The sequence below is a fragment of the Mastacembelus armatus genome, chromosome 7 (assembly GCF_900324485.2).
Source record: "Mastacembelus armatus chromosome 7, fMasArm1.2, whole genome shotgun sequence".
NCBI classification, from domain to species: domain Eukaryota; kingdom Metazoa; phylum Chordata; class Actinopteri; order Synbranchiformes; family Mastacembelidae; genus Mastacembelus; species Mastacembelus armatus.
In genome coordinates, this window is record NC_046639.1 from 22299626 (window position 1) to 22312401 (window position 12776).

At 43.7% G+C, this 12776-nt stretch overlaps 1 protein-coding gene across 1 annotated transcript in view; it reads left to right on the plus strand.

Annotated features, from left to right (window-relative positions):
• ctnnbl1 (catenin, beta like 1) overlaps window positions 1–12776 on the plus strand; it is a 47097-nt gene that overhangs the window by 13902 nt on the left and 20419 nt on the right. The window contains exons 8-11 of the mRNA XM_026333021.2: window positions 4091–4163; window positions 5504–5562; window positions 6012–6160; window positions 8738–8919. Of these exons, the coding sequence (XP_026188806.1) occupies window positions 4091–4163; window positions 5504–5562; window positions 6012–6160; window positions 8738–8919 (463 nt within the window). The remainder of the gene's footprint in view (window positions 1–4090; window positions 4164–5503; window positions 5563–6011; window positions 6161–8737; window positions 8920–12776) is intronic.

The window sequence follows — 12776 nt, forward strand, 5'->3', positions numbered from 1 at the left end:
TAACGCCAGACCCGTCTGGACTCCATCTCAGGCATGTATCACTGACAGATAGGGCATGCAGCTCGCTGACGCGTTTTGCAGAGGTAATGACCAGCAAAAATGCAGTTTTACAAGATACCCACTTCAGTTCCGCCTGTAACAATGGCTCGAAAGGAGGCGTGCACATGGCCTCCAGTACCAGCGGCAGGTCCCATGCCGGTGCACGTGGGCGTGTCGGAGGGCACAAGCGCCGGGCGCCCTTCAGAAAAAGAGATACCAGTGCGTGACGTCCCACCGTATTGTGGCCCGCCCAAACATGGTGACATGATATTGCAGCCACATAAACTTTCAGGGTAGAGGGGGAACTGCCCCTCTCCAGGAGGGATTGAAGGAAATCCAGGATTGTGGCCACTGGGCAAGATACCGGATCCTCCGCACGCTCAACACACCACTGTGCGAACAGCTTCCACCTGTTCTCATACTGCTGGCGAGTGGACAGTGCCCTGGCGTTCAGGATGGTCTGCCAGACAGGGTCCGAGAGAACTGTCCGCTGCAGTTCGGACCCTGCAGCGGCCAAACCCACAGCTGGAGACGTCGAGGATTGGGATGCCAGATCCTCCCTCCCAGCTGGGACAGAAGGTCTGCCCTGTGCGGAAGGCACCATGGCCTGCCGCGACAGAGCTCGCACAGCAGTGGGAACCATGGCCGTGCTGGCCAGAAGGGGGCCACCAATAACAGTCTGTGACCCTCCCGAAGAACCCTGTGGAGTGTTGGAACCACAAGGGATAGCGGCGGGAAGGCATACAAAAGGCCCCGGGGCCAGGGATGGGCTAGAGCATCCTGGCCCAGGGGGCCTGTCGGCCCCATCAAGGAAAACCAGAGGGGACAGTGCGTCGACTCCTGCGAGGCAAACAGATCCACCTCCGCCCTGCCGTAGAGGTCCCAGATGTTGTGTACCACCTCCGGGTGGAGACTCCACTCCCCTGGAGGGAGCACCTGCCAAGAGAGGTAGCCTGCGAGCTGGTTCCTCTCTCCTGGTAGGTATATTGCCCGCAGGCTGGCCAGGCGTGGTGCGGCCCACACCAAAAGGTCCCAGGACGCCTTCAGAAGCTGCGCCGACCTGGTCCCCCCTTGATGATTGACGTGATAGACGGTCGAGGTATTGTCCGACCGAATAAGCACGTGTTTTCCCCGTAGGCATGGCAAAAAGTACTCGAGGGCTCGATGCACCGCTCGCAGGCGAAGAATGTCGCCCACCCGAGTCGGGGTTGGGCGAGCCATCATGGAGACTGTGTCCAGGGACATCCCGATGAAGGTCACCGACTGAGAGGGGATCAGACAGCTCTTGTCCGGATCGACCCGGAAGCCTAACCTGGCCACGTGGGACAACAGACGAGCCGTGTCCCGAGTGGCCTGAGCCTGGGATTTGGCACAGACCAGCCAATCGTCCAGGTATGGTAACAGCCTGATCCCCCAGGCTTGCAAGGGAGCAAGAGCCGCTTTCACACACCGGGTGTTCCGGGGTGTCCCCGGTATGCGAAGCGGAGAAACCTCCTGTGCAGTGGTGAGATGGGGACGTGGAAGTAAGCGTCCCTGAGGTCTATAGAGGTGAACCAGTCCTTGCTGGTGACGGTCTGCAACACCTCTGTCACTGTCAGCATATGAAACGGCAAAACTTTCAGATACCTGTTGAGCCGTCTTAAGTCTAGAATCGGGCGGAACCCGCCCGTCCTTTTCGGAATGAGAAAATATGGGGAATAGAATCCTCTGGGCTGTGACAGAGGGTCTACTGCCTCGATCGCCCCTTTGGCGAGGAGGGCAGAGAGCTCCTGGTCCAATGCCAGGGCTTTTGCCGGGTCTCCGATGATGGTCATTTTGACCCAGTTCGAAACGGGGGGCCGGCGTCGGAACTGCAACTTGTACCCATGAGTCAAGGTGGCAACCACCCATGGGTCCGACGTGAGGGCAGCCCAACAGTTGAGGTGCTGTTTGGGCGACGGGGAGGACGCTGGGCCCAAGGCTGTTCTGGCTCAGGACGGGCTTGCTCCCGAAAGCCCCTGCCCACCCTCAGCGCCCGCTGATGCTGGTAAGGACCAGTAGCATGGTGGGTCCTACGCGGCAGCCGGGTCCTCGGAGCTGCTGCCCGAATTCTGAATGTGGGTGGGGGCGCCATGGGTCTACTGAGGCTCGACAACTGCTGTCTGGTCTCCCGAGCCTGAATGGTGCGCTCCAGCGCTGCCGATGCAGCTGACCCAAACAAGTGTCCCGGTTCCACAGGGACACTCCGGAGGACATTGCGACACTGCTCAGTCAGAGCTGACTGTGCCAGCCATATCTGACGCCGAGTCTGGACAAGAAACGACATCATCCTACCCAGCTCACGGGTTAAGAGGGCAAAAGTCTGCAATGCCGCATCGCTGAATGCCGTAGCGGAAGCCGCATCTGTGGTGTCCGGCAAGGAGGCCGATAAGGCAAACATCAGGTGCGCTAGTGAGTTTCCCAGACGGCCAGCACGCGCACCAGCATCATAGGCCCTTGTCACCAGGTCGTCCGTGACCCGGCATTGGGGCCGCGGGCACCGGACAGTGGGGCGCAGGGCCTCCTCAGGTGTCACAATGAGGGAGGCCACCGCTGGCTCTACCGCTGGCATGTGTGCCAAGCCAGCCTCTGCTGCATTGTGCATGGATGCTAGGACTCGACCATCTGCTGAAAGCCGAGACCTGGCTCTTGGGTCCCGCCAGCAGGTATGTAGCTCCTCCAGATATTCTCTGGAAGGGGGAACAACAAAGGCCGTAGGAGGCCGCCCACGCCTGAAGAAGGCACTCTGGGGGTTCGGGTCCACCTGCTGTGGGATCTCTATATTCAAGCACCCCAGCGCCATGCGCATGAGGTCTTGCATTGAAGTGTCCCCTGTGGTACTCGCCGAGCTGTGACCAGAGGATACCGAACTCGGGCCTGAAGCCTGAGAGGGCCCTTCCTCAGCATCATCCGTAAACTGGGAAGCTGAGGCAGCCAATGAGAGGACATCTTCCTCCGGGGCCCAACTGGGCCCAGGCGGAGAGGGTGGCACTGCCGCCGCTGCTGGAGGGTCTGCGTGTTGAGTCAAGAACGCAGATCTTATCTCCGCTAATTCTGCTGACAGCCTGTCAACTCTCGAGGAAAGCCCACGTCCGATCCTTGCCCTCTTCCTAGGGGGGGCCGTTGTCACCGCGGGCTCCGCCAGGCGCCTTGACCGCCGAGGGGGCCCTAGCGCCACTCGTCCTGAGGGGGGGAGGTCACCCTCATCCCCCGGTGTCAGCAGTGCCAACCTGGCTACCCTCTGTGCCCGAGGCAAGTAGCTGCAGTTCATGCACGGGTTGTCAGACAACCCTTCCCTCAGGTGATCAGGGCCGAGGCAGGCCGGGCAGAGGTCGTGCCCATCGTCCGGCTGAAGCCTGGCACCACAGTTCACACAGCAGTGAGCCCCCTCCATGCTGAGAGGCTTTGCCCCAGTACCAAAGGGCTGATACGCCCCTGACACTGCAACCGCCGCCCAGGGGAGTAATCCAAGTGCCAGAAACTGGGAGCGGGGAGCGCGAACGCTGCCGTCACCAGTAGCAGCTGAGAGTGTTGACTGTATGTCTCCCCCTTTTTTTTTTTTTTGTTTTTTATTATTTCAAAGAAAAAACCCGACACAGCGTCCCACCCGCAAAGCAATCGGCCACCATGCGAACCGCGCGCGAGAAGAAAAGAGGAAAAGAGCCTTGGATGACGCCGGAATATATCACCTCCGGGGGTCATCCAGGGTCACACGTGACTTTGTTGGTATAAATACTCGAACTGCGCATGGGCGAAGGGAACATTCAGTGCTTACAGCACCGCCCTCTGGCGGTCAGAAAGGATGAAATAGAACCCATTTTAGATAAGCTGTTAAACCAGCAGATCAGGAAGTTGAAAGAAGTTTATGCATATCACTTTGATCTAAATTATATTATTAAGAATCTCTGCTTACAATTAAAAATTCAGATTTTATAGTGCTGTTTTGGTTTTCTAACAATCCGGACTCAGAAGAACAGAATTTCTTGAGATGACTTGTGGTTGAAATGTGATATTCTGTCTCTTTCCCTCTCAGGCAAAGATGCCATTTGATGCTAATAAGCTGTACTGCAGTGAAATCCTGGCTATCTTACTGCAAAACAATGACAGTAAGTGTGCCAGTAAACGGTTTATGGGCTCCTCATATAGGCCACTATTATATAATTTCTACTGCCCCTTCTTCCTTTCTTTCCTTTTTTTCAATATGTTTTTAAATTTCTCAACTTTAATAATTTCCGATAATTTCTTCTCATGTTCATTTTTTTCTGGCTTTCTCTTGTTCTGTCTCTTCCATTCCTTCTTCAATCTAGCATCACCTTTGTGTCTTTTCCATCTCTGTTTTTCTATCACCTCTTTTGGTACTTTCCTGTCTTTTACTTCTTTTGTTGTATCTTTTGTGATTCTTCATTTTTCTCTCGTCTCACTTTCCTTCTTCACATTTTATTTTCAGGCCTTCTTGTCATCTTTCTGGTCTCCCTTTCTTGCACTCCTCTTTCAATCTCTCCATCTCACATCTTTTCTTCCTCTCTCGTTGTCGATACTATCAGATCCTCAGACAGATTCTCATTAATGGTCCAAGCCATATTGATATTCAGTGAGTCATGTGTTATTTTACACTTATTTCCCTCCTCTTCACAGATGAAGCCTCTTTTCATCCTCCTCCTGCCATTTAAATACAAAATAAGATCGACAGCAAAAAATGTTATAAGGGAAATGTGCTGCCATAAATAATGTTCCACAATATAATACACTCAGTGTCTTGAAATAAAAACATGGCAAATCACAAGTCGCTACTCTTAAGCAAATGACATTTGGGGAAAAAGTGTTTATTTCAATGTAATTATTGCTTTCTGCAGTCAAATTTGACAGAAAACACCAACCTGAAGGTTTTATATTTAAAATATTTGAGGCAGCAGCCAATTTGAACATCTTATCCCTACTTATTGAGATGCAATAGATTGACCATTTATACCACATCAAATTGTGGTCTTAATTCTGAATATTTAACCTTCACAGAAACTTACATATTCAAAAAACAACATTGTGTCAGACAGGCATACTTTGTGTGCATTCCTGATGTAAATTTTCAGGATTTCAGACCATTAAATTTACTATATTTTTTGCTCATTTCTGCTGTTATGGGTCATTAAGAATCCTAACCTTACAGGAACATTTTAAAACACAAGTCAACATGGAATAACTTGTGAGGATATGTATGCTTCTTTGCTGTTCCCTGATTGTAGCCTTGTGACCAATGTGTTTGTCAGTGTTTATGCTTATTGGATCATTTTGTAGCACTTCTGTCATTTCTTCTCTCTTTTCACTCTTTTACTTTACAGTCCAAAAACACTCTTGCTCTTTTTCCTTTTTACTTCCTGTCTTTTTTTCATCTCCCTATTGTCCTGTTCCTTCATTTTTATCTCTTAGTCTGTTTCCTCATTTTCCACAGGTACCAGAGAACTCTTGGGTGAGATGGATGGCATCGATGTGTTGCTGCAGCAACTATCTGTAAGATTTCACTTTTATTTTCTATTTTTGGTTTGCACTACCATTGCCCTTATTATTAACCTTCATCCATTTGAGCCTTGCAGGGATAAATCTAGGTGATTTCCCATATTCAGACCAAGGTTTTGACATAAACCCCTAACCTCCAGCTCCAAGCACCAGTGACATTTAATGAGCTCTGCAGCTAGTATAATCTATTCAAAAAATGGTTGAAAACAAATATATATATATATATATATCTAGTAAAACCTGCCTAATGCTTTTGTCAGACTAGGCTCATTCCCTCTTGCTATTAAAGAGACTAATTTTACCCACATTCTCAAATTATTCTGTTCAGAAACTGTTGCTGCTGTTGTTAGAGAAATGCTTTATAATGCAATAAATGTGCATGCCAGCTCTACCTCCTGCCTAATGGCTCTTCTTCGGTGTTCTCTTCCTGCCTTCCTTCTCAGGTATTTAAACGCCATAATCCATCGATGGCTGAGGAGCAGGAAATGATGGAGAACCTCTTTGATGCTCTCTGTTCCTGCCTCATGCTGCCCAGCAACCGGGACCGCTTTCTCAGAGGAGAAGGACTTCAGCTAATGAATCTCATGCTTAGGTGAGGCTACACACTTTAAGCAATGCCATCACACTAGGACAATCCTAGTGTGCTCAACTGTACAAGAAAACCAGCTTAAATGTTAAAAAGTTAGCAAAACAACTGCAAAATGCAATGTTTGTGGATGGGTCCTTGTGAGAATGACAAGTTCCTTCTGTATGTTTCCAGTGTGATATTAACCCACTTCAGAGCACTGAAGTGCTACACTGAGGTGGAATTTGAAATGAATGCGCATTAAAAACATTCTTTAGAAGGAAAATATACAGCCTATACAGTACAGCTCTTGAAATGCAACCTGACCCTCACAGCTCATAGCGCCCTTTTCCCTGTCCTTTTGTACTGTGAGCATTTAAAACACCCAGTATAACAGGGTGTAGTGTTGCACAAAAAGGCTCCTCTGTCTGCACTGTTGCCTGGCAAGACCACCACATCAGTCAGTCAGCAGTTAGCAGTTAGTGACCACAAAGCTTCATAAAGACACATTACATGCATTTACGAAACCTTCACAGCTTCTGCAGCCCTGTGCAGATAATCACATCACTAGACACATAGATTTAGGGCTTGGATCAATATCTCATTATTGGAATGCAAAACCCTTTTTCTGTTAAATCATCCACCAAGGAAACAGAGAAAAAGATAGAGATACAAGAACAGACCAATATGTGACTTTGGGAAAGTCAAAGAACCCAAATGTGAATTTGTCAGAGTAATAATTAGTATGTGAACCTTGAAACAAGATGAACATTGGTAATAGATGCATTTAAACATCTGTGTTGAGCAGTGATCTCTTTGCTCTTTGTCCTTATTGGATTTCACCTCTTTATCAGCACTAGCTGGATTTGTCTTATGATATTAGGTCATTATCATGCATTAGACATATAAATCTTGACATTAGACATATAAATCATGTAAAATTCTTTTGCTCACTTTTTGACATTTCTGTCAGTTGCTCAAAATTACCTTGTTACTCTTCACTTCTTAATCAGCCTTCCTTCAGCATAATTTATGTTGCCTTTACTGTCAACACCTCTTGACTGGCAGTATATATTTCTGGGAAAGCACAAGCAGTCCAGACTGACCAATTAGATCTTGTTGTATGGTCTCCATGTGCTATTGCTGTAGCTGCTGCAACCCTGACATAGTAGTTATATTGTTGGTTAGCTCTGGCTTCCTAACCAAGACAAAGCTTAGCTGAAAAATAGCAAAATCTGGGAGAGCAATTGAAGCAATGTATCTCCACTCCTTCCAACCCATTTATTGGTTTTCCATCAAAAACTCTATTTAATTTCCTACCAGGCATTTTCAACTACACATGGATTTTACCTTTGTTGTCTTGATGAATTCATGATACAGCTAAATATTTGTCAGAGAAGACTGCATGTGAATGAGTCATACAACTGGCAATTTTACTGACACACATCTAAAAACTATCAGTATTTTTAATGAAGTACATAATGTACTTCATCTCCTGTAATCTTCTTTCTCTCAAACATTTTTGTATCCAGAGCTATCCTAAATTTTAAGGGGATTCACGATTTTCTGATTATGCCCTGAAGTGTTTTGGTCAGTATTTGGGGTGTACACAGGTTATTAAACTTTTCAACCAAAATCCATCTCACAGTGATTTAGTCAAAATCAAGAATCTTAGCTGTCTGTCATATACAATGTGTCTCAATGGCCTGACATACTGTATGTGTCCCTCCTCTGAGATAAACACTGTCATCTGTCATTGGTGGGAATGGAGGAGGTGACACTGTGACAGCTACATATCCTGTAAGGAACCATGGAGTGAAGAGGGTGTAGACAGAGTGGGAAACAGTCGGTCCATCTTATTTTGCCAGTGCTTTGATGATGGACAACAGATCAGTAGAACATTGCAATTTATCTGTTTGAGTTTATTGTGATTGGATAACTTGAAACAGTTAACAAATAAACAAAATTAACAATTATTTTATCTCATTTAAACTTGCAACATTGTGTGATTCAAAATGAAAATAATATATGTTGTAGTTTGATTAAATGAGAATATTTGGGGCATTTGCAAAACTAACATTAAATCATTAGCTTTTTTTCTGCAAAGTTTCAGTTCCGCCAGTCTTTCTTCACTGTGCAGACTTGTTGTAAATGTCTTTCAAATGCCACCTGCTCACAAGTTGGTCCACATTTGTGAAAGTTCATCATTTGCATAATTGTAGATGACCAGTTGAAATTATTGCGCTAAACAGTAGGTGATGTTAAACTGTCAACATTGTTGACTCCTTTGGTAAAGTAGCAAAACACGATAGGAATATAATGAGGTGAAAAATTATTTTTGTTTTATTTTAGTTGGCAGTATAGTCAGAATAATTGTTAAATTAAATCTGTGCATGACAGCTATGGACCACTTATAAATTTTGCTTGTACTTCAAGTAATTTCTTAATATAATATAAGTGGTGAGTGCAGCAAGCAATGATATGCATTTTCAGGATGATTCTTTTTAAATGTTCATTTTTTATATATGTTATATATATGTTTATGTATGTATAAAGAGGATCAGGTATCTCTGTTTTCAGCATTGTTTTCTGTCTCTTCCACAGAGAAAAGAAAATGTCACGAACCAGTGCTTTGAAGGTCCTGGACCATGGGATGATTGGACCAGAGGGAGCAGATAACTGCCATAAATTTGTGGACATCCTGGGCTTGCGAACCATCTTTCCAGTTTTTATGAGAACCCCCAAGAAAATGAAGAAAACTGGTGCTTCAGAGAAGGAGCATGAAGGTCAGTCATTAATTACATGGGTAGACAGTATGTCATCCTGTTTTACTACTGTTTTTTATTATTGTATGTCTCACTGGGGCAATCAGTGAAAGCTGTAGCTAGAAGCATCATTGCCCTCTTTTTCAATTAAATACCAGCAGCAGAAAATGAAATGTTGTAGCAAACAGATGGAGATAACAAACCAAAAGGACCCAAAGAACGTATCTAAAATGATACCACTTTTCTGTGTGATAATGACACATGAGGCAGCAATGAATTTCGTGGATGCAATGAAATATTATGTAGAAAGGATCAAAGATGTTTCAGATGGAGCGGCATTTGATTTTGTTGTAATTCTTATTGTTCTAATTTTTGATTGTATATATGGCATTAGCCATTTTGCAATTTCTACAATAGCCATCCAATCAAATTAACGTCAAGTAATTATCTCTTCACATCATTTTTTTCATTTGTTGTAGTTTGTTATTTAGTTTATTGGTAGTGGTAGTTTTCAACAAATCAGAATCAAAACCGTTTACCATATGATGCAGTTAGTTGATTTGTCAAAAAAATCACTTCTTTGTCAAATCATTTGTAACTATTCAGATATATTATCTGAACATATCAGCAAAAATGGTATTGGCCTTCATTTAAAGAGTCCATAGAACATGTAATTGAAGCTTTATAATACAAATATGATAATACCTGAGGTGGTGATGGTGTAGGTGATGTTTAGTGCTACTTTTGTAATGACCTTCAACTCAGAAGTTTAATTATTTCTCAAGTAAAAAAAAAAAAAGAAAATATACATTGCTGACTGCACCAATTTAAGCAATTATACCAATGGTTAAAGGGCCATTTTCTTCTGCAGTTACCCCCAAAGTGTAGTCACCCCCATTTCCAGCAGACACGCTCAGTCCTAATCTGCCCATGTATCATGGTGTGCTGCCTCTTTGGCCTGTCAGTTTATACTATCAATCCAATCTTGATTGATTTTCCTGCCTGGTCTCTCGAACTTCTCTTGTCTCTGAGTGAGAGATAGGATGTGCAAACAAGAGCCGAGAGAGAGAGAAGGAGGGAAAGATAGGATGTCCATGTGATAGAGGGCAAGAGAATAAAAATAAAGAGATAGAAAGAAAGAAGGGGTAGAAACCTTGTCCATCTCTCTGCTCTTTGTTTATCTATGCTGAAAATGCAAAACCCCTCCTTTCTTTCTGTCTGTATTAATTAAGTTTGATACATCCGGTGGGCCTGCCAGTCCAGCAGAGCAAAATAAACTGTCCTCCATTGTGTCCCGTCTCACCCAGGGACTGGATGAATTAACCTTTGACCCCCTGAAGCAGCAGGAGAAATAGTGGGGAAGATAACCTATCCTAACAGTTAAACCTTTCCCCCTTTGTGTATTGAAGCCCCTTAAAAGACAGGCTTTAAAGAGAGATGTAGAAATCTACTCTGAAGGTTCTTTCTCCTGGTGAAGTTTAGAAAATGTGATCTAGATTTCTATGTATTTCACCACCAAAGGCATATCTTGAGATCCAGATTGTGTGAGAGGTTTATCATACAATAGCTGGCAGATTGGTTGATATTCAACACTAACAATTTTTAACAATTTAATATATGCACTTGGAAATATAATTTTGCAGGCTATATAGGACTTCCCATCTTGTCTCCATTGTTTTGTCAAACAGCTATTGACATATAAAGATGCCTGTCATCATACAAGGTATATTGAGGATACTTTCTTCTCTATAAGACCACTAATTGAAAATGCAGTGAATCAAGTGGTTTGGTGGAATAACACAATAACGCTGTAGATTAATTAACTATCAGCCACTTCAAACAAAAGTAATTAGGAGGTAGGGACCTCTCTTTCCTCTTATCCCTAGTGCTCTCTTCCTCACATTCATTCCATGCTGTCTCTACCATAAACCCACAGTGCAAAGATTGATCCTCGTGAAATCCTTTCTGAAATTGACACAGCCCAAATGACCAGGGACTGCCAGGCCATATTAGCATACATAACAGCACAGTTAATTGAGGCATTCTAAGTGGCTATAACAAAAGCTAAAGCAAAAGGAAGAAAAACATCCAAACAAATAACATTTTCCTCTTGCTAAACATTCTTGTCATAACACTGCAATTCACCTTGTTTTTAGATTCTCAGTTTGTTTGTGTATGTACTCTGTCATTATCAGTGAAATGAGATTGTATGATGGAAATTGGTGGCAGTCGGTTGTTATATGTAGGTGGCTAATGATGCGAGCAAGCGTTAGGGAGAACAGAAGTAAACAACTCATTTACATGGTGAGGCACAATAGTCACAGCTCTGTCTCCCGGTCCAACTCAGAAAAATGTTTCTTTGTGTGCTCGCATGCATGTGTGTGTTTGTTTGGTGGAGAGCGTACACACAAAGGAGAATTAGAGGAAGGGAATGGAGGCCTTTGTTGTTGATATGTTTTGAATACCAAACACCTTCAAGTGCTGCAAATGCCCTTATGACCCTTATTTTCTAATGAATGTACTAAAACCGGTAATGAGTAAGGCATGCCAGTAGAAAGAAACTTCTATTACAAATTTTGTGGCTCTGCAGTTCTGCTGGATTAAGGCATTAAGGGGAAAAGGAGAGAAAAGCCCATTTGATGGAAATAGGATGTTTCTATTAAAACACTTTCCCCCCAAATTATGGCAGTTTCATTACAAAGATAACGCATGTATCAGATAAAACAGATAAAACCACTATCTTACTCTGATATTAGCAAATGGAGATTTCAAAACCATGACTCAGTTGTGGAATATATGCGATTAGTGCTTTTAATGGAGAACTGCGGTTATCTGGATTTACTGACAATACTTATATCAAATACTTTAGTAAAAAGAATGAGTATCAAATGGAGTCCCCTCCCAGCACCGAGCGCCTTTGGCACAGATTGAGAGTAACATTTTACATGATACAAGTTTGATTATAATCTGTGCTGTCAGAGTGACGCTGCATAATCCAAATATTAGTGTATTTTAGAGGGAAGGATTTGTTAGATCCCTGTGTAAAGATGCATATAATTAACATCTTATTCACATTGGGCCTTTCCTCTGGTAGAGATTGATCATGTTTTACCTCTGTAAATTCATCCTTTAATGAACTATGTAGCAGTATATTTACATGTAAATTAAAGTTTTTTTCCACCAAAAATATTTAATTTTCTCATGATGAAAGGGCATGCTCAAGACTTAAAAATAATGTATTATTCATAGGAGAAATGGAGAAAGTTCTTAACAGCCATTTGGAATTTAAGGTTGTTCTTTTCTCCCAATTTGAATAAAAGCCATACCATTTTTTTTTTTTTTTGTATAAAAACCTAAAGAATGGGGAAAATGTTCCTTATCTCATCACATAGTATAAGGAGTAAATGCAGACATGTTAGTGAATGTAGTATAAGCTTGTATAGTTTGTACTGAACATGTGGTGCTTCATTTATTATGTATTTTATACTTTATAACAAAATTACAGTTCTTTGTTCAGGGTGCTACTTACAGTCTCCTCCTTCCAGGAAACAAATGCTTTCATGCCAGTAGACTGCACAGCATATCAAGTATATTACTTACTTATATGGAGAGGTGGCCTGTGGGCCATTTTCATCGGAGGAATTTTTTCCATGAACATTTAACAAGAACTAATCTCAAGAACAAAAGTTGTGGCTGCTGCAGTGTCTGTGCTTAACCAGCCCAAGGCATTCAGCTCTGAAGCTTCTGCCCTCAAATTCCCTGCATCCTCAGTTCTGCCTCCAGAGTTGGGGCTCGTTTGCCACCTGGAAGTATTGTAAAGGAACTATGGGTTCTTTGTGCCTGTGAAAAATTGTATGCAAATATCCTATAAGTAGTAC